Source organism: Monodelphis domestica, chromosome 2 (assembly GCF_027887165.1).
Source record: "Monodelphis domestica isolate mMonDom1 chromosome 2, mMonDom1.pri, whole genome shotgun sequence".
NCBI classification, from domain to species: domain Eukaryota; kingdom Metazoa; phylum Chordata; class Mammalia; order Didelphimorphia; family Didelphidae; genus Monodelphis; species Monodelphis domestica.
Genome location: NC_077228.1, coordinates 533,992,815 through 534,015,522, shown reverse-complemented (window position 1 = coordinate 534,015,522; position 22,708 = coordinate 533,992,815). Strand labels below are relative to the sequence as shown.

The 22,708-nt window shown below is 37.9% G+C and overlaps 2 protein-coding genes across 5 annotated transcripts in view; both read right to left on the bottom strand.

The window, feature by feature from the left end:
• Positions 1–22,708, bottom strand: part of LOC130453528 (zinc finger protein 260-like) — a 498,148-nt gene that overhangs the window by 463,165 nt on the left and 12,275 nt on the right. The window lies entirely within an intron of this gene.
• LOC100618858 (zinc finger protein 260-like) overlaps positions 12,052–22,708 on the bottom strand; it is a 108,465-nt gene continuing 97,808 nt past the window's right edge. For all 4 annotated transcript variants that reach the window (XM_056814440.1, XM_016427047.2, XM_056814439.1 and 1 more), the window contains one exon: positions 12,052–22,328. In XM_056814440.1, the coding sequence (XP_056670418.1) occupies positions 20,413–22,308 (1,896 nt within the window). In that variant the 5' untranslated portion in view covers positions 22,309–22,328 and the 3' untranslated portion in view covers positions 12,052–20,412. The remainder of the gene's footprint in view (positions 22,329–22,708) is intronic.

Genomic DNA, 22,708 nt, shown 5'->3' with positions numbered 1-22,708 from the left:
ACTTCCCCTTCAGTCCTCAGACCCCACTATCTTTAAGCAAACAATCTAAGTTCCCTCCCCTCAGTTCTCACATCTACCAATCACTGTCCATGTCTCCCCTGTGCCAATGGTGCCTCTAGTTTAACCCAGGACCACCCAGAGGTTTGTCCCCTTTGTACATGTCTGTTGAAGGTCATATTCTCAAATAATTAAATCTTGATCTTTGCTGCAGCCCTTCCTAAATCCTCTTACTCTGAGTAGGGTGGAGATTGTAGTTTCCAAGACCTGGTTCTGTCATTCCAAGTATCGCTATTGTATCAATTCTAAAATCAATCATGACTCAAAGAACTTCCTGTTCTATGCTTAAGCATAGGTCAAAGCCCATTCCATTGTTTAGCAAAAGGTTTCTGTCCTAAAGTAGTCTTAAGTAGGGAGGAGAAGGATCCTCCCATGCCAAGGAGTTTCATATTCCAATAGAATTCTTACTATCAGTAGGAAGTAATTTCAAGTATGAAATTTCCCAATGGGGAATTTTCCAACATTCATAAATCTAAGAAATTTTAAGGTTTACAATCCCCCTTGATGATCATGGGAGACCAGTCTCCCCATTGATCAAACAACATAATCAATTTTGTAACTCTGAATTCAATTCTAACTATAGATATGCACCATATTCATTTTTTTAAAGAGAATTAGAATAGTGAGAGAGAAAATAGAAAAGAAAAGAAAGCAAAACCAATATTTTGCTAGTCTCATTGACAGAAAGCCAAATTAGGGGCAGTCCCTTTTGGCATAAATGTGTACAATTACAATAAATGTTCAATCAAAACTTCAGTCCAATCAATCATGTCCAAAGTTCATTCTTGATCTTCTTGATGAAGTGTAGGTTTTCGGCATCTTTCTGCAGCAGTTCATTCTCTGGATATAAAACTTTTAAGCTTATTTCTTGAAGATCTTTTCTAGAACAAAATAAAATCTTGAATCTTTACAAAAGTACAATCTTAAAATTCAAAATTCTTGGATTTTTATAAAAATACAATCTTAAACAAAAAAAATTCAAAACTTCTTAGAATTTAAATTAAAATACAACCCCCTGAAGTAAGTATTTAAAAATATCAAGTTTAGCTCAGAATGCAATGTGCAGTTATGGGGGTGTATGTGTCCATTATCAAAAGAATAGAAAAATAATAAAAAACATAAGAAAAATTCAAAATAGGCCTCGTATAGGTCTATTTTAAAGTAATTTCTATCCCACAAGTATGTAGGACAGAATGCAGTAATATTTCACTTAGCCATTTGTAGCCAAGACTACAGGAAGTTGCCATAATATAAGAAGAATTAGAATTCTATTTTGATGGGGAAATGTCATTCCCTCGTCTGATTTTTTTTTTCATTCAGGGATATAGGGAGCCAGCATGATAGTCAAGCTTTGTACTTGTTTGAGTACTTCGTAAAGAGTGTAGATACGAGGAAATCCTACGACTTAAACATAAGTTAAGCGTCGCAACCTCAAGTCTCACTTCAATATCTCTTGTGTGCTTTATTGGAACTATTTAGGTTTAGTCTGTGCTCCTTGTTTTTATCCCTTTTCCTGGAATCAGACACAAACATTAATCACAGTCCTATAATATTTTATCAATAAATGGCAGGTTCCAATAGTTTAAAGCTTTTAGGCATATATTGATATTATAGCAAGAGTATATATATTAACTTGTATTACTGCAGGAAAAAAAATAATATTAATATGAATTATGTGTACCTTCAGTACAAAAATGAGAAAAAATCAAATATTCTGATCGAAAAAGAAAAGAAAAGAAATAAGAAAAATAAGAAAAAAATCAGTAATTCAATGTGCTCTTGAAAAAACAGCATCCATTTGTCTATGGATTATTATCTCCAATTCATATGATAAGATATAGTCACAATTCATATGATAGGATAGAGTAATCAGTCTCAGCAGAAGATGCTTTCTTCACATGTGAGCAGTGAATCCAAGAGTCTTTTTCTCCAATCTTTATAGATGTTGGAGTAGTTAATAATATTTGGAATGGTCCTTCCCATGAAGGTTGAGTTGCTCCAGTTCACTTGAGATTCTTGATATAAACTTTATCTCCTGGGTTCAGGTCATGCAGAGAAAAGTCTAATGGTCCAGCTTGTACTGCAGCTCCGGATTCATGAAGTTCACGTAGTTTATGCTGTAACTCCTGTATATAGGAAGAAATCGTAATATCTCCCCCTAATAGTGATGTATAAGCCGGGGAGAAAGGCTTAGCCTGTATAGGAGGATGTCCAAAAAGCATCTCAAATGGTGAAATATGTAAGTCTCCTCTAAGCCTGCTTCTAAGATAAAATAGGGCCAGAGGGAGAATTTCAGGCCATTTTAAATGGGTCTCAGTGCATAATTTGCCAATCATAGTCTTAAGTTCTTTATTCATCCTCTCCACTTGGCCTGAGCTCTGGGGGTGATATGGAACATGGAATTTTGGAGTTATCCCCAAGCAAGAATATATTTGGTTTAAGACAGAATCGGTAAAATGACTCCCTCTATCAGAGTCAATACGTGCTGGCAGGCCAAAACGAGGAATCATTTCCTTTAAAAGTATCTTTGCAACAAAATCTGCTGTGGCTCGGGTCGTAGGAAATGCTTCCGGCCATCTGGTTAGTTGATCTATTATGACCAGACAAAATTTATAACGTCCAGCCTTTGGCATTGTTATGAAATCTATCAGTAGATGTTCAAAAGGTGTGTAATCCAGGGGACATCCCCCCAAGGCTTTTCCACGATATGCATGTTGGTTATATGCCTGGCAAATAGAGCAGGCTGAACATACTTTAGAGGCTATAGTAGTTATACCAGGGACTATCCATACTCTCTTGACAGAGTCCACGATGCCCTGGGTGCCAAAATGACCATTAAGTATTGCCTTGTCATCATAGACAACTAACTAGATGGCCAGAAGTTTTTCCTTCCAAAAAGAACAACACAGCATTTGTGGTCAAAATCCTATTAAAAGAAATCATACCTAGATTTGGGATTCCCTCAAAATTGGACTCAGACTGTGGAAGTCACTTTACTCAGTCAATATTAAATGAAATTTATAAAAATCTAGCAATACAAGCAACATACCACACACCATATCATCCCCAAAGTTCAGGGCAAGTGGAAAGATTAAATAAAGACATTAAAACATTGATAGGAAAATTTTGTGCAGAAACACACCAAAAATGGACAAACATTCTTCCATTAGTTCTGTTCCATCTTAGAACACGACCCAGTGGAGATTTGCATATCTCTCCATTTGAGATGCTATATTGACATGCATTTTGGCAAGGAAGGACTTGTAAACCAGCTTACATTGCCATGATAGGTGGAGATTGTCAATTAACAAAATATATACAAGCTTTACAGACAAGAAATGGACTTGATAAAACAAACCCCTGGATTACAAATTGTACAACATCAAACCAGGAGACATAGTATACTTAAAAAATTTTAATAGAAAATTGGCTACAGACATAAAATGGACTAGACCACATGAAGTATTACTACCCCATCAGCTATAAAAATTGCAGGAAAAGACTCATGGTTTCACTGTTCCCACATGAAACCAGAAAAAGTTCAACACCACTGTAACAGACATCGAAGATAATTAGACAACAGATAGGGCTGAGAAATGGAAACAAAAAACTGATTAACATAAAAAATACAACACAAAGAAATAATAGTGACACATAATGTTCGAGACAACTTTCCAGCCCAGAGGAAAAGCAACCCAGAGGAAAAGCAAACCAGAGGAAAAGCATCCCAGAGGAAAAGCATCAAGAAAAGATGCTAGGGAAAAGAAACAAAGAGGAAAAGCTGAAATGGACAGCTAAGACTTTGAACTTTGTAAATTTGTTTATATAAGAAGAGGACAGATTGAAAGTGAGACTTATGTGTAAGACCGAGTGTGTTGAAATAATAGAACAAACATAATTTCACATATTAGGGAAATAGTATGCATCACTACATAACATGGAAGAAAGAAGAGACCCATCAGTCAACATGAGAAGTGGAAATCTGAAGTAACTTGGTAAGTATTAATTCAACACAACACTATTAGACGCAAAACACAAAATCACTAACATATTGAGAGACCTTGTTTATATAAACAAGTGTCTGAAATTGTATTTATGCAAAATGTAAATATGTATATAGTTAGTTCCATAAGGTCTTAGGCAAATAGAAAAATCAATAGATATTTCTATTTGATTGACATCATGATGTGGAACAATGTATATTGTTTTATTATATGTAAATAATTTCTATAAATAATGTATTAGTTTTACTTAACGTATTAGTTTTAGTTAACGTAGAGTAAGTAGTATTAGCAATAATATTCAAATTTCTTGTAATAATTTTGTTCAACATGTATTGTACTGAATTTATTGTAAAACCCCAACAGTACCCTTTCCCAAAATTTTCTGTTAAGAATTCCTTAGAGTAGATTTAGTAAATTGGTAACTATAATATAAATATGTGACCTTGGGAAGGTCACAACAAAAAAAGGGGACGATTGTGGAAAGGAAACAAGACTGACAGTTTGTGGGGGAAGGGCCCAACTGGGAGTGGCAGTGGGGTCTGGGGACTAGCACTTCCTGCCTGCTGTATGGATCTTGCTTCCGGGGGTTGGAGGGGAGAGGAGCTTGTTCAGCCCAGTCTGGTGTGGTGTGCCTCTTCTTGGTTCAGCCTGAAGATTCAAGCCCAATCTCTTCTTAAGGTCAGATTTGTTCTTGTTTACTTTCTGTCTACTGCTAAGATTCTGAATTATACAAAATTAGACTGATATTGAGGAGACGGAAGTGGGAAAACCCTCCGCCAGCCTCTAGGGCCTGGCCCTATACTTTGAAGCTAAGTAAAAACTCCAATTCCAACTGGATTATTAAACTTTATATTATTTGAATTCGCACTGAGATAAGTGGACTATCTTTTCTGGTCATAGAGGGAGCTGAAAATCAGTTCAGTCATCAAGGCAATAAAAGACCTTATCAGACCCCTGCTGTTTCCTCTCAGCAGGGGACATCCCCTCCCTTGCCTCACCAAACAATATTCCCTCTCTCCCCTTAACTCCTCTCCCCTCAACCTCCCATTATCCCCTTGTTTTCCAATTCCCTATTTCCTTTCCCAATAAATATTACAAGACCTAATGAATTCAACATTCGTATTCAGGTTTTGTGACTAAATTGTGATAAATTAGTTATTGCCAAAATATGTAAGAATAACTGCTATAACATACACTCATAGGTTTTAAGGAATCCTTAGAGAGGGAAAGTGATGAGAAAAGCTTGTTTGAGGGTAAAGAAATTTGTTTCTGGACTGCTGATAAGCAGAATTTCTCTCAGCTGATATGGGTAAGACTTGTCTTTTAAGGAAAAAGAAGGCTTTTGGGACCTAATGGTGACAACATACACCAAAAACAGAGAATGTCCTAGGATGGTTACAGAGGCATATCCTGGGCTCACCTGGGAATGGACCTTTTCTGACAATCCAGGATGATAATCCTTTAGTGAATCAATGATGGAATTAGCCAGCGACAGCCCTGGCTTGTACATGAAACCACTCACTGTGTCCTTTGGAACATGAGGAAATATTTTCCCTCTCGGCCTTTTCCTTTGTGACAAATTCCCATAATCAGCACATAATGCAAATTGTAAAATTAAAGTTTCCATTTTTCCCAAACAACCTATTAGGTTAATAATTGAAAATTCTTAAATTGTTAGAGAACATACTTTGAAAAGTAGGTGAAGTTTATTCATAGATGGCTTGTATTTGTAGCCTTAATTTACCACAGTTGAAGTTTGGATCTTCAGCTTGGAAATACAGCTCAAAGCTTTCTTGAATTTCCCCCAGAATCTGGGGTGAAGAAATTCATCTCTAACATATTGTTACTCAAGTAATTATAGATGTTTATAGTTAATGTGTACTTTGCTAAAGGATATTCTTTAACAGAAACATCACATACCAACTCTGCAAACAACTCAGGAATCAGATTTTCTAAAGGGATCTATGCCTGTCAGAAGATGATTTCTGAAGAAGTCTGGTGGCTAAGATATGCAAATGCAAATGTTTAATGCCAATTGCTATTGTATTAATTTTCTCTGTTTCTACCTGGTGTTCTAGTTTTTGCCCCAGTCCTGGTTTCTACACTTCTATCTTAGGGGCTAACTCTCCCTCTTGTGACCTGTCTGCCAATTGGGGAAGCAGTCACTGGACATCCTTCATATCTCCAAGCAGGTCCCCACCTACCTAGGACCAAGCATTCACTGAGGACATGCCCCTAAAGACCCTGTGTCCACCTTCTTTCCCTCCCTGTTCATGTTTTGGCTACTCCCTTTATAATCTTGTCACTTCTCTAGTTGCTTCTAGGGTAGAAGCACTTATGGGAGTCACCCAGATGCCACTGTAGCCTCGGCAATAATTCCAACCCGAAGCCCTGGACATTGCCTACAGCCAATACCTCTCTCCTGACAATAGGCAGGGACATTTCTACAACCATTGTTAGCTCTGAAGAAGCTACAGAATACTGAGACCATCACCCTTTTTCCCTTAGATATCTGGAGAGGGGGGAGATTACATGGGCGTTGTAACCCAGGAATCTCGGGCAAACTATTGTCAGGGAAGTTCCTTTGCTCCCTTACATCCTCATGACTCCTAACCTAAAAACATCTAATGACCCCTATAGGACCCTGAGATGATTGTCCTCCTTTGATCCTCCTTTAGATTTAAGGTGGACAAGAGAGATGCACCTCCAGGCTACACCTAGATTCTATCAGGCTATATCTCAGACTCCTGTCTGTTCCCTAAAACCAAAGAATCTTTTATGAGGGTCATTCCCTATGTCTCCAGGCAGACCCCAGTCAGATGAGCAATCCCCTATGAAATCCTTGAGGGTTTACTACTCTAGGTATAGGAAGGGGAACCTCCAGCCTCGCTGGAAAGGACCCTATATTGTTCTTTGCTTTTATGCTGACCAAATGGGGCTAGTTAAGGAATCTATGTTCTTCATTGCCTAATAGCCCTCATCAAGGATCACATTAATACCATCCTGCTATGGTCCTTCACCAGCATTATCAAACCCTGACTCCTACTTAATCCCCTTATGACAATACGGTAGAATGAGGAAGATTCATTCATGTACAGTAGTAGAAGTGGGGAAATGAAGAGCCAGCTCCCAAATCCCTTCTTTCCCTCCCTGACCCCTAACCCCAGCAGATCTTGTCTCTTCCACTCCTGACATATGCCAGGAACTAATAACACCTCAGCCCCATGAGTTCCTGTTCAATCCCCCCACCCCAGGAATTCCTTTGCATTCCCCTACCACAAAAATGTATAAAAAGCCTGTTAGCCCCAGACTGGAGGCCAGCCATTTTTAGTGCTGGGCCCCACAGTGCAGTTTGGTTAATAAACCTCCCTTCTGTGTGTTACATGGTTGGTCTGATTTCATCTTTGGAATCAATAATCAAGCACTTCAACAGTAACACATTATTAGATCTCTGACTTCCTGAACTACTCCCTGAATGCCAAATATCAAACAGTACCAAATGGTGGAATTTTTCAGGCTCACAAATTTTTCCTCCAATTTTTATTGTCCTGTCTCCCCAAGATCTTTAATTTAACATTTCTGTGAAACCTACATTAAATCAGATTTAAAAATTGAACTTGCACACTCAAAAGCAATCTCAAGCTATCAGTTTTGGTTGAAACGTCCCAAAGTTTACAGGGTTCTGTCGACACTCATCAAAAATACTTCATGAAAGGGGCGGTTGATTCCCCCTCCCACCTTCTTTTTTGCATGTCATTTTATAGCCTTTAATTCCCAAATCTTTTTTTATGATTCTTTTATTTACTATAATAATGAAAACGATTTTGAGTTACAAATATCATTTCCCCCATATATTAATATATAATTTGATCTAATTGTAGCCCTTCAAGGAGAGATTTTGAATAAAAAAAACCATTTTTCTCCTTTTCCCTCTCTTTCATATTTACCTTTTCCTGTTTCTCTTGAAGAAGGAAACTATAAGTAAATTAGGTGAACACAGAACACTATACATGTCAGACCTTTGGGATGGGAAAGATTTTAAAACCAAGCAAGACTTACAAAGAGTCACAAAATGTAACATAAATAATTGTGACTACATCAAATTAAAAAGTCTTTGTACAAACAAAACCAATGTAACTAGAATCAGAAGGGAAGCAACAAATTGGGAAACAATCTTCATTACAAAAACCTCTGACATCTCAGCAGCAAGAATTAGAAAGAGAAATCCCATTCAAAATCACTTAAGACAAAGTAAAATACTTAGGAATCTATCTGCCGAGACAAACACAGGAACTATATGAACACAACTACAAAACACTTTCCAGACAGTTAAAACTAGATCTAAACAATTGGAAAAACATTGATTGCTCATGGGTAGGATGAGCTAACATAATAAAAATGTCAATCCTGCCCAAATTAATTTACTTATTTATTGCCATACCCATTGAACTACCAAAAAACTTGTTTACTGAATTAGAAAAAACCATAACTAAGTTCATTTGTAAGAACAAAAGATCAAGGATATCCAGGCAAATCATGAAAAAAAATGCAAAGGAAGGAGGATTTGTAGTCACAGATCTCAAACTATACTATAAAGAAGTGGTTATCAAAACAATTTGGTACTGGCTAAGAGACAGAAAGGAGGATCAGTGGAATAGACTTGGCGTAAATGATCTCAGCAAGACAGTTTATGACAAAACCAAAGACCCCAGCTTTTGGGACAAAAATCCATTATTTGACAAAAACTGCTGGGAACATTAGGAGATAGTGTGGGAGAGATTAGGTTTGGATCAACACCTCACACCCTACACCAAGATAAATTCAGAATGCGTGAATGACTTGAACTTAAAGAAGGAAACTATAAGAAAATTAGGTAAACACAGAATAGTATACATGTCAGACCTTTGGGAAGGGAAAGACTTTAAAACCAAGCAAGAATAAGAAAGACTCACAAAATGCAAAATAAATAATTTGGAATACATCAAATTAAAAAGTTTTTGTACAAACAAAACCAATGTAACTAAAACCAGAAGGAAAGCAACAAATTGGGAAACAATCTTCATAAAAAAACCTCTGACAAAGGTTTAATTACTCAAATTTACAAAGAGCTAAATCAATTGTACAAAAAATCAAGCCATTCTCCAATTGACAAATGGGCAAGGGACATGAACAGGCAGTTCTCAGCCAAAGAAATCAAAACTAGTAATAAGCACATGAAAAAGTGTTCTACATCTCTTATAATCAGAGAGATGCAAATCAAAGTAACTCTGAGGTATCACCTCACACCTAGCAGATTGGCTAACATGACAGTGTAGGAAAGTAATGCATGCTGGAGGGGATGTGGCAAAGTAGGGACACTAATTCATTGCTGGTGGAATTGTGAATTGATTCAACGATTCTAAAAGGGTGCTAAAAGACTCTCTGCCCTTTAATCCAGCCATAGCACTCCTGGGTTTGTACCCCAAAGACATAATAAGGAAAAAGACTTGTACAAGAATCTTCATCGCTGCGCTCTTTGTGGTGGCCAAAAATTGGAAAATGAGGGGATGCCCTTCAATTGGGAAATGGCTGAACAAATTGTGGTATATGTTGGTGATGGAATACTATTGTGCTAAAAGGAATAATAAAGTGGAGGAATTCCATGGAGACTGGAACAACCTCCAGGAAGTGATGCAGAGCGAAAGGAGCAGAACCAGGAAAACATTGTACACAGAGACGGATACACTGTGGTACAATCAAACGTAATGGACTTCTCCATTAGTGTCAATGCAATATCCCTGAACAATCTGCAGGGATCTAAAAAACACTATCCACAAGCAGAGGATAAACTGTGGGAGTAAAAACACAAATGAAAAGCAACTGCTTGACTATAGGGGTTGAGGGCATATGACTGAGGAGAGACTCTCAGTGAACACTCTAATGCAAATACCAACAACATGGAAATGAGTTCGAATCAAGGACACATGTGATACCCAGTGGAATCGCGCATCGGCTGTGGGACAGGTGGGAGGGGTTGGGGGAGAAGAAAAGAAAATCATTTTTGTTTCCAATAAATAATGTTTGGAAATGACGAAATAAAATAATGTTTAAAAAAAAACCCTCTGACAAACGTTTAATTACCCAAATTTACAAAGAATTAAATCAATTGTACAAAAAATCAAGCCATTCTCCAATTGATACATGGGCAAGGGCCATGAACAGGCAATTTTCAGTGAAAGGAATCAAACCATTAATAAGTACATGAAAAAGTGTTCCAAATCTCTGATAATCAGAGAGATACAAATCAAAACAACTCTGAGGTATCACCTCACACCTAGCAGGTTGGCTAACATGACAGCAAACGAAAGTAATGAATGCTGGAGGGACCATTAATGCACTGCTGGTGGAGTTGTGAATGGATCCAACCATTCTGGGAGGCAATTTGGAAATATGCTCAAAGGGCAATAAAAGACTGTTTGCCCTTTGATCCAGTCATAGCATTGCTGGGTTTGTACCCTAAAGAGATAATAAGAAAAGAAGACATGTACAAAAATATTCATAGCTGTGCTCATTGTGGTGGCAAAAAACTGGAAAATCAGGGCATGTTCTTCAATTGGGGAATTGTGAATCTTAAAATTTCTCAGACTCTGGAGGCACTTGATCAGGAATGTATTGGGAATTTTACATTGCTCCACCCATTCTTAGGCATATTTTAGGGGAAGATAACATTGTAAGACGCCTTACTAAACAATGAAAAAGTATTTAACTCATACTTATAGTGAAGGCAGAACCTTAAGCTAGGTCTATTTTTAGATCTAATACAAAAAGGGTGCTAAGTACCTATGAATGTCAAATTAATCACTAAAAGGTCGAGCAACTTACAAGGGGCAAGCTTAGCAAAGAGATGTGAAGTACTCAGAAGATATAATCTACCCAGAGGAGAGAACTAAAGAGTGGTGAAAAATAAGAATGGGCAGTCCTAGGAAAAGCTTCATCTGTGATTGGTAGACGTCAAAATTTAGGGGAGGTGACACAAGAGAAAATTTTCTTTAAAAAGAAGGAGCTTGAGGACTCTGAAGGCAAGTTCAGCTTTGAAAGCTGAATTGGAGGTCAGGAGTCAGAGCTGGGTCTCTGAACTCAGTTCAGGAGTTGAGGATTTCAGTGAAGAATTGGAATTTTGCTTGGGAAAAAAATCTTGTGGTGAGTGATTAAAGACTGCTTAATTTATCTCTTAAAAAGAAAGGCCTAGGCCATTGGCCTAGGCCCTAGCCTTTTCCTGCTATTTTCTCTTACTCTGTCTCTTTACTTTCCCTTAATTCCTTCATTCGTATTAATTAAAATCTCCATAAAACCCAGCTGACTTGGGTATTTCATATTTGGGAATGTTTCCCATGGCGACCACTTATTTTTAATATGAAATCAAGACAGTAAAAATTATTTTTAAAGTTTTGGCAACTCACAGTTTTGAAACCATATTTTTTGTGGTCACAGAATGGCTGAACAAATTGTGGTATATGTTGGTGATGGAATCCTATTGTGCTCAAAGGAACAATAAAGTGGAGGAATTCCATGGGGACTGGAACACTCCAGGAAGTGATGCAGAGTGAGAGGAGCAGAAGCAGGAGAACATTGTACACAGAGACTGATACACTGTGGTACAATTGAATGTAATGGATTTCTCCATTAGTGTCAATGCAATTTCCTTGAACAATCTGCAGGGATCCATTAGAAAAAAAAAAACAATCCACAAAGAGAGGACAAACTGAGGGAGTAAAAACACTGAGGAAAGGCAACTGCCTGACTACAGGGACTGAGGGGATATGATTGGGGATGTAGACTCTAAATAAACACTCTAGTGCAAATACCAACAACATGGAAATGGGTTGAGAGCAAGGACACATGTGATACCCAGTGGAATCACCCGTTGGCTATAGGAGGGGTGGTGGGAGGGGAGTAAAAGAAAACGATTTTTGTATTCAATGAATAATGTTTGAAATTGACCAAATAAAAATGTTTAAAAAAGGTTTGCTTTATTTAATCATTTCTCTCCAGGTGATCAGACCAAAGCGAAAAAGCACAGACTGAAAACAAATGCTTGGAAGCACCTGCTAACTTGGATTAATCCAAAGAATAGAATGGCTCAGGTAAGGCCAAATTTTACTTATGCAGGTGTTTTAGGGAGCTGTAGGCTGTTCTCATTCTTCTGCCTTGCTCATCTTATAGGCCTGGGGATAACAGGGCAAGAAGGTTGGAAGTCAATAAAAGCCAATCATTTTCCAAGGGTAGAATAGTAACAAATTTCAAATTGTAGCCAAAACAATTTCTCTGAATCCTTTTAACATGTGATCCTAACACCCTCCATCCTGTGGACATCCCTACCTAGGAGAGGGCAACTTCAGAAGTTTTTCTGAGACAACTGGATTCCCAAAGGCTATGATTCTGAGTACTAAATGTCTTAGAGGTTCCACTTTTGATTTTTGTACCCCTATCTTATTACCCCTCTCTAACTAGAAGGATGGTGCACTAATCCTGGAGGTACTGAGTGCATCATTATGGTTTATAATGAATACTCTTAGGGTTCAGGGAACTATTTTAGAAAGTTCTCCAATTTCAAATTCCTGAAATGGGCCACTGGGGGGGCTCAGATGAGCCACATAGGTCTTCAGTATCTGAAGCAGAAACCCTAATATCACTGAAAATGACTTTATTCATATTATAATCAATGAAATGTATATATTCTTAAAAAAAAAAAAAAACTTCCATTCCTGACCACTACCAAGTAAAAAATCTGTTTGAAACTTGAAATATTTTTTTGTTTGTTGATTTTCCTGGTTGGAGGCTGAAAAAGTGGCAGTAGCAATGATTCCGTTATACCTCCTAAGCTCTGATAAGAAAAAAGGAGGAAAAAAAATCAACCTAGGCTTTAAAAGCAGAAAATATGGCCAAATAATTCAAGCAATTTATGTAAGTGCTCGTTAATTCAAATAATTTAGTCATAAACCCAAATAGTCACTTTCAGTACAATTTGGACCTCCTTTTACCCCTTTAAATTTGTGGGGTGTTGTAGGGGAGTGATTTCAGGTAAATTCACCAATCCGTAGCCTTGGGGAGACATCTTAAGCTTGGAGAATTTGGGTAGGAACAATAGAGAGTCCCACCAACCCAAGTCTTTGTTGGTGGATGAGCCAATGGTGAAAATTTATCAGGGTACTAGCTTCCTATTTTTTAAAGGAGGAGGAGTACCTTGAGTGGGATGGAGCATTTAGAGAAGGTCCACAACTCATCATCCTATCTGGGGTAACCATAATGTAATACCAGAAATGATCTAACCTATAAAGTCACTGAGGCAGAGCTCTGAGTCAATTACTATTTATTAAATGGACCTGGCCACTATCTGAGACCACTTCATGTTCAGAGTCAAGGTTTATAATCTTTAAATCCCAGAGTGTTCAGATGGGACAGTACTAAGTACAGAATCTCCTTGGGGGTCCCACTGTCACTTTGAGGTTCACAGAGTAAAGGTCTAGTAGATCTCCACCTCTATTGTTGAGTAATAGACTTACAAATGTATATACAGAGAAGACAGAATCCCCAAATGTTGGCCAACAGACTCCTAACAAGGGGACATTTTACATTTTGCAGGGACCTTCCAACCCATTAGAATATTTCTATCCTACAGTACTAAGACCGTCCAGGCTGGAGGTTTGGGGGTCTTCCTTGCCCACTTAGTCATCAGGCCACATCGATGGAGGTCCTCTAGTTAGGACACTCTTGTGCTCAGTGAAGTACATGGTAATGACAAGTTGAAAATCTACTATAAGAGAGGATCTATTTAACCTACTCTAATTATTCTTAATTCTGTTACATATTGGGATTAGTTGATTATCCTTAAATGACTCATTGTATAATAATGTCTTTTAATACACAAGAAATAATCAGTCCCCTTATGGAATGTCTTTAAACAGGATAATACTGATTAGCAATGTCTAGGGGTAAAATCATTGATTTAGGAAGGGCAGAGGGCTATTCAAAAAGGGTGGGGGTCCAATTTTTGCTCATTGTACCCATCTAGCAAGAAATCGATGGAGCCAGTAGAACCACATACAGTCTATATTATTCATACTCAGTGATTCCAGTAGTGTCAATAGGAAGACTGACACAAGTAGATCTCTGAGCAATTGTATCAAACATTGGCTGTCTCAGGCCTCCCTCTTCCCCAGAGAATCAGAAGACTTGACTCCCAGGGTAGGTTACCTCCACTGGCAGATGTGCCCATGAGATTGCATTCACTGTCTCTGATTTGGTTTCCTTGTTTGTCAGTCACCAAAAGGATTCAGTCTGGAAGGAGAAAGTTGTTTATCTCCTTTTGGCATAAAGAAAAAAAATTAATTAATCAAATCTCAAAGGGAAAGGAGATGGAAAGGCCTAGAGCACAAGGTTACATGAGATCATTTGTAGTAGTCTTCCCAATAATTGATGGGGAAACGGTAGAGCCAACATTCCCTTTGCTTTTTACCAGAAAACAAGTCTTGCTGGAGAAAAGTCTTGTAAATGCTATCACTGTCAGAAGATTAAAGCTTGCATCTGTTTCTGATACCTTTAGAAAGCCCCTGCTTAGACTTGCCTCATTTCTGAGATATCATATGGAAAACTCAACCTGTGAAATTCAGGAGGGAGCTCTGGAGCCAGCCTGACGCTACGATGATGCTGTTGAGGTTTGGCATGCCTTTGTGGGCATCTTCTCCTTGAAGCATATTTAGAACCTGTGGGAAAACCAGATTGCTTTGTTGGAAACTCTCTTGTCCTGTGTAGCTTCGAGACTGGAATTGTTTATGGCTCTGGGTCAAGATTTGTTGCTTAATCAGCACCTACAACTCATGTTGACCCCAGAAGCCTTTCAGGAGCGCCACAGATTAAAGTAAGGAAATTTCTGAGCTAGACCTTTTAGCAGGCTATGAGCTGTATCTGGGAAGTGCCTCAGCCATTGTTTTCTCATTCCTATGTTTCAAATTTATAGAAGTAAAACTTCTAGAGGCTCCTCGACAGGCCCCCTATTTTGGCTCTCACTTCTGCTGCAGGACTTAATCAGCCATTCTGAGACCTAAGACCTTAATAGTAGAAATGGAAATGCACATGTGGGCATGCTGGGATTTGAGGGAATTTAGTATTTGCAAGTTGTTTCCGGTTTTTGTTTTTAATCAATGCCTGGTATCTCCAGAGACTACTATTTCTTGGGGTCCCAGATGTTTAATAAATGCTTGTTGACTTAAACCATTAGAATGCAAGCTCCTCCAGGGAATAATCATTTCATCTGTTTTTTTTTTTTAATCCTTAGCACTTAGTCTACTGTCTGGCTCTTAGTAGGTGATTTATGAGAACTGATTGAGAAATGCTTCTTGAAGTAACATGATTTGAGTCTCCAGTTCAAGAGAATTTGAGCCATTCTTTTGCCCCCTGCATTCCAAGACCCGACAAAAGCAAATCTAATCAAGGAAGACTGATCTGCATTCAGACTCCATCAGTTTTCTTTGGAAGTAGCATTTTTTATCCAGGGTCCTTCAGAATTGTCTTGGATCATTGTATTACTAAGAATAGTTAATTCATCCACACTTGATCACTGAATAAAATTGCAACTACTGTGTTCAATGTTCTCCATATTCTGCTCACTTTACTTTGAATCAGATAATGAAAGGCTTTTCAGGTTTTTTTTTTCTGAAATTATCCTCATCATTTCTTATAGCAGAATAGTATTCTGTCATAATCATTATACCAAAACTTCATTTATTCCTCAATTAATGGGAATCCCCTCAATTTCCAATTCTTTACCATCACAAAATGAACTGCTAGATAGTTTTGTACAAATAGGCCTTTTTTTCCCTAAAAAAGATATCTTTGGGATACAGACCTGGTCATGATATTGCAGTTTTAGAACCTTTTGAGCAAGCTTCTAAATTGTTCTTCGGAATGTTTGAATCAGTTCACTTCCACCAACAATACATAAGCATCTCAATTTCCCCCCATTTCCCCAATTTGTCATTTTTCTTTTCTCTATTAGCCAATCACATAGGTGTAACGTAAGTACCTGAGGTAGTTTAACTTTCATTTCCTTAAATATACATATATATTCTTCATATTTAGAGAAACTTGCTGCGATTTTTTTTTTAAACCCTTACCTTCCATCTTGGAGTCAATACTGTGTATTGGCTCCAAGGCAGAAGAGTGGTAAGGGCTAGGCAATGGTGGTCAAGTGACTTACCCAGGGTCACACAGCTGGGACGTGTCTGAGGCCAGATTTGAAACAAGGACCTCCCGTCTCTAGGGCTAGCTCTCAGTCCACTGAGCTACCCAGCTGCCCCCTGTGATTTTTTTGACATTAGGATTAACTGGGTATTTTCCTCCATCCTATTTTACCCTGTTTATCTTACTTGCTTTTCTTTCATTCTCAAGTGTTTTGCTTCTGACTACTGCCTCTTCCAATTAACCAATTCTCTTTTCTTATCCCTTCCCTATTCTCTTAGAAGGCAAAGTGTATTTCTATACTCAATTGTGTGTATTGTTTGCCCTTTGAGCAAATTTCAATAAAATTTAAGTGCTTCTCCCCAACTCCATCTAACCCTCCACTTCAAAAGCTCTTTGACTTTTTTTTGTGAGATAAAGGACCCCATTCTATTTCTCCCTTCCTCCTTCCAATGCATCCTTCTCACCCCTTAATTTTTTTATGCATTCATCTCATTATAAATTCATACCCATGCCCTTCTAATGATAAGGTTCCTAGGAATTATAAATATCATCTTTTCATGTAGGAACATAAGCAGCTTAAATTTACTGATTGATCTAGGATTTCTTTTCCTTTATGCATCTCTTGAGATTTATATTTGAAAATCAGATTTTCTTTTCAGCTCTGTCCCTTTGACAAAGAGTGCTTGAGGAGACCTCTATTTCACTGAACATTCATTTTTTTCCTCATGAATGTTTGTACTCAGTTTTACTGGGTGGATGATACTTGCTTGTAATCCTAGTTCTTTTACACTCTGGAATATCATATTCCAAATTCACCAATCATTTAATATCAAAGCTGCTAAAACTTGTGGTATAATGACTGTGGCTACACAATATCTGTATTTTGTTTCAATTCAGGGGATTGTTTGCTGTATTTCCTGCTTAATGTGAGAGCCCTGGAATTTAGCTTTTTTTTTTTTTCTTAATCTTAGCTTTTAGCTTGTACAGTCATTCAATTATCTCTCTTGCGTCGATTCTAGGTCAGTTATTTTTCCAATGAGATATTTCACTTTTTTTTTAATTTATTCTTTTGATTTAAATTTTTTTTTTCCTTAACATCTCATGGAGGCATTAGCTTCCACTTGCCCAATTCTAATTTCTAAGGATTTATTTTCTTCATTTAACTTTTGTAGCTCCACTTTCCATTTGACTAGCTCTACTTTTTTTTTTAACTTTTAAACATTATTTTATTTGTTCATTTTCAAGCATTATTCCTTGGAAACAAATATCATTATCTTTTCCTCCCCACCTCCTCCCACAGCCAACGCATGATTCCACTGGGGATCACATGTGTCCTTGATTCAAACCCATTTCTATGTTGTTGATATTCTCATTACAGTGTTCATTTAGAGTCTCTTCCATTTGGCTAGTTCTACTTTTTAAGAAGTTCTCTTCAATATATTTTTGTATATATTATATCATTTGGCCAATTTTGATTTTAAAGAAGTTCCTTTTCTCAATGGATTTTGGTGCCCTTTTCATCACTTGGTTTATTGTTTTTTAACATCTTTTTATTCAGTATTTTGGTGCCTACTTTACCAAACTACAGACCATTTTGAAAAATTTATTTTATTTACAACTCAATTAATTTCTCAATTTCCCTCTAATTTCTCTTGAGTTTTAAAATACATTTTTGAGCTCTTCTAGGATTTTTTTGTTCCTGAAATCAATTCACATTTTTCATTGAAACTTTGTCATTTTCAGTTTGTTTTGATCTTCTTGTCACCACAGTAACTTTTTATGGTGAAGTGCTTTTTCAAAGTTGTTTGCTCATTTCCGTAGCTAATTTCTTGACTTTTATGCTAAATTTTAAGTCTGCTCCTGGGGTAGATGAGGCATTGTTTGAAGTCTGGTGTTTTGTTTTTAAATGTAAGTGCTTTCAGAGGTGTTGCTGGAATGGGGTGGAATGTTTCTATACATTTTCACTTCTTCCAAGGTGATGTGATATACAAAGAAATATGTTCACTACTCTCTTGCCCTATACTCTGGACTGTGAATAACCAGCCTTTTATTTTACATTTTGGAACTGTGATCAACATCCCAAATCCCTCATGGGTGCAAATTCTACTACTTCTAGAGCTTGTCACTAATGGAGGTTCTTACATTGGGACTGCCACCAGGCCTGAAACTAGAATCCACATATGAGCTACAAAACAGACTCCTGCACACAATGCTACAAAAAGGACCTCTGATCTTCTGTTAAGTTGTCTGACTGCCCCCTGCCCTTACTGTCTGTGGACTAAGAGCTCCACAAGTTGTTGCTGCCAGTTCAGTTCCCTTAAGGGCCTGCTGCTGATGGGTCAGGGCACATGGCTTTGCTGCTAACAGAGTAAGGCATGGCCTTGCTATTATTCTGTTAGCCTGTGCTAGACTTTGCTCCACTTTCACCATGGTGGGAGTGACCTTTCCTGCTGACCTTCTAAAGTCTCTAGGCAGAAAAATTCTTTAACCTCATCCTTTTTGGAGTTCTTCTGTTACAGAATGTTTTGAGACATTATATTAAAGTCATATCGAGGAGAATTTGAGAAACCTGAGGTAAATCCCTGATTTCTGTCTGCTATCTTGGCTATGGTGATCCAGCATTTTTTTAAATTTGGAGTTTCAAATTCTGTACCTTCCTACTTTCTCACCCGACTCCTTGAGATGGCAAGCATTCTGATATAGATTATATATGTGCAGTCATCTAAAACTGATTTCCATATTGCTCATGTTGCAAAAGACAAGATGACTTGCAATGCCCCCAGATACGGTGAATTATCTTGGAGTCGTTGATGTCTGATCAAACTCTAAATGCTTCCATAGTGTTTGCTTCAGCTACATTCATGGTACTGAAACAATGGCTACTGCTCGTATCAACCGATTCCAATTAAGCAGCTAAGTGGCACAATGGAGAAAGTAAGAAGAATTTTAAATGGTAAATTGCCATTCATCTTGCTGACTGGCTAAGGAGCTAAAAACAAACAAAAAAAAGGCATGTTCATCCCTCAGCAAGAAAGTTTGTAAACTTCTCTCATATTCAACCTCACTCATATATGAGCATTTTTATTTTTTTGGTACACTGGATAGAAGCATACCAATCCCAGACATTCGCTAGTACTATGACCCTAGGCAAGTCATACGACCTCTGCTCATTCCATTTGCTTCACTTGTAAAATGAGAATAATTATTACACTTAACCCTTATGGTTCTTATGAGAACCAAAAGAGCTAATATTGATGAAATGCACTGCACAGAGTAGGTGCTATTTAACTGCTAGATATTACTTTTTTCCTTATGATTTTGATTTTTACTATCTGTTCCCCAATTCTGCCCTTCTTAAACTGTAATTATTCTCATATTTCTATTCACTTATTCCCCTGTTTAACTAAATGGATTTCCATTCATAAAACACCTTCTTTTCCCTGGATCATTTAACAGTCAGGTTCATGATCTTTTACTTCTTCTTGAACTATCACTATGTTTGTATACTAGATTCTGAGCTCTGACAACAGGGACTGTCTTTTGTTTCCCTTTGTGTCCTCAGAGGCTAGAACATAGTAGGTGCTTCATTAACGTTTACTGACTAACAGACTAGGCCAGGGCTGACACCTGGCCCAATCTCAATCGCCATTCTGCATTCCGATGTCTTTCCTAGTAGTCAATGCACGCTCTGGCTTCAGTATGTTACACTTTTTCTTGTACCTAATCACCTTTAAATGACTAGACCTAACACTGAAGATCATGGAGGCTCCTTTCTAGGCCCCTGAAGTCTCATGCTATGAGACACCAAGCAGTCTCTATTTCTCATCTTCCTAAATTGAAGTAGTAATCATACTCATGATTCCATCGGGAAAAGGAAAGGGATTCAGCTTGAATTATGCGAATCTTAGCCTTGGATTACTTCCAAGTGAGACAAAACCATTGCTCTTACTTGTGCGCTCCTCCATCATTAGGCACAGCCTGGGACCATGTCTGATCAATGTGCTGAGGCCCCACGTCCAGGGCCAGTGGAGGGTCCTGCAATCTTCCTTTAGTTAGCAGGCGACCCCAGGGTCATCAGTAGAGCAAAAGCTCCCAAAGGTATGGCTGGGGTGCACACAGCTGCCGCCAAGGACTATTGTTTACTGACTTGGCAGTGGTTGAGAGAAAATGCGGGTTGACTTTTGACTGAGGACTTTACTAAGCCAGTATAAGATTTCTCTCTAGTGTGGATTTTCTGATGTACAGTAAGACTCACCTTTTGTATAAAAGCTTTTCCACACTGATTACATTCAAAAGGTTTCTCTCCAGTGTGGATTCTCTGATGTACAGTAAGACCAGATTTGTGTGTAAAAGATTTTCCACACTGATTACATTCAAAAGGTTTCTCTCCAGTGTGAATTCTCTGATGTACAGTAAGACCAGACTTCTGTGAAAAAGCCTTTCCACATTGATTACATTCATAAGATTTCTCTCCAGTTTGGATTCTCTGATGTACAGTAAGTTTGGTCCTTTGTATAAAACCCTTTCCACACTGATTACATTCAAAAGGTTTCTCTCCAGTGTGCATTCTCTGATGTATAGTAAGCTTGTTCCTCCATATAAAAGCCTTTCCACACTGATTACACTCATAAGGTTTCTTTCCAGTGTGGATTCTCTGATGTACAGTAAGACCAGATTTCTCTGTAAAAGCTTTTCCACAGAGATTACATTCAAAAGGTTTCTCTCCAGTGTGGATTCTCTGATGTACAGTAAGCCTGGCTCTCCATAAAAAAGCCTTTCCACACAGATTACATTCAAAAGGTTTCTGTCCAGTGTGGATTCTCTCATGTAGAGTAAGATAAGCTCTCTTTTCAAATGTTTTACCACATTGATTACATTCATAAGGTTTCCCTCCAGTGTGGATTCTCTGATGTGCAACCAGCCTCTTTCTACATCTGAAAGCTTTTCCACACTGATTACATTCAAAAGGTTTCTCTCCAGTGTGGATTCTCTGATGTACAGTAAGACCAGACTTGTGTATAAAAGCCTTTCCACACTGATTACATTTAAAAGGTTTCTCTCCATGGCAGAATCTCTGATGTTTAACCATACTATTTCTAGATCTGAATGCCTTTCCACACTGATTACATTCAAAAGGTTTCTCTCCAGTGTGGATTCTCTGATGTACAGTAAGAGTATACTTCTGTGAAAAAGCCTTTCCACACTGATTACAATCAAAAGGTTTCTGTCCAGTGTGGATTCTCTGATGTAGTATGAGAACGTCCCTACCTCTGAAAGCCTTTCCACATTGATTACATTCAAAAGGTTTCTCTCCAGTGTGGATTCTCTGATGTACAGTAAGTTTGGTCCTTTGTATAAAAGCCTTTCCACATTGATTACATTTAAAAGGTTTCTCTCCATTGCAGATTCTCTGATGTGTAACCAAACTATTTCTAGATCTGAATGCCTTTCCACACTGATTACATTCAAAAGGTTTCTCTCCAGTGTGGATTCTCTGATGTTCAGTAAGTTTGGTCCTTTGTATAAAAGTCTTTCCACATTGATTACATTTAAAAGGTTTCTCTCCATTGCAGAATCTCTGATGTTTAACCATATTATTTCTAGATCTGAATGCCTTTCCACACTGATTACATTCAAAAGGTTTCTCTCCAGTATGGATTCTCTGATGTACAGTAGGAGTCACCTTTTGTATAAAAGCCTTTCCACACTGATTACAATCAAAAGGTTTCTGTCCAGTGTGGATTCTCTGATGTGCAATAAGATGAGACTTGCGTGCAAAAGTCTTTCCACATTGATTACATTCAAAAGGTTTCTCTCCAGTGTGGATTCTCTGATGTACAGTAAGCCTGGCTCTCCCTATAAAAGCCTTTCCACACAGATTACATTCAAAAGGTTTCCCTCCAGTGTGGATTTTCTGATGTACATCCAAGTTTTCTCTCCAAGTGGAATCACAGGCACCATCACCAATGCATCTTTGCCTCTGAGTTTCTTCCCCAGACAGGCTTAGCTCTGCAGTCATCTCTTTCATTTCAAGTCTGATCTTTCCTTCTGAAAGAAACAAACAACATACACGTATAGTCACATAGACATCTATACATCCCCTTTCCTCCACTGGCAGAATAAAAACTGACTTTCATTCTATTTTCCCAGGCAAAGAGAAAAGTCTACAAACACAAATGGGCAGAATCTATCATTCCAACGTGCCATTAGCTCACAACTAAAGGATGACTTCACTGATAAAGACTTTTACTCACATTCATATTAGATCCTCACAAGTAGGAGCACAGGCAGGGGAAGCATTCTCTTTGCATTCACAGCTCAGGCCATGAGCTCAGAGTGTCTGAGTGATTTGAACAAAATCCTAAAAGCTGAGACTAGAACTCAAACTCCGTAACGTTGTCTCTACATTCAGTCTTTCTTTTTCACTT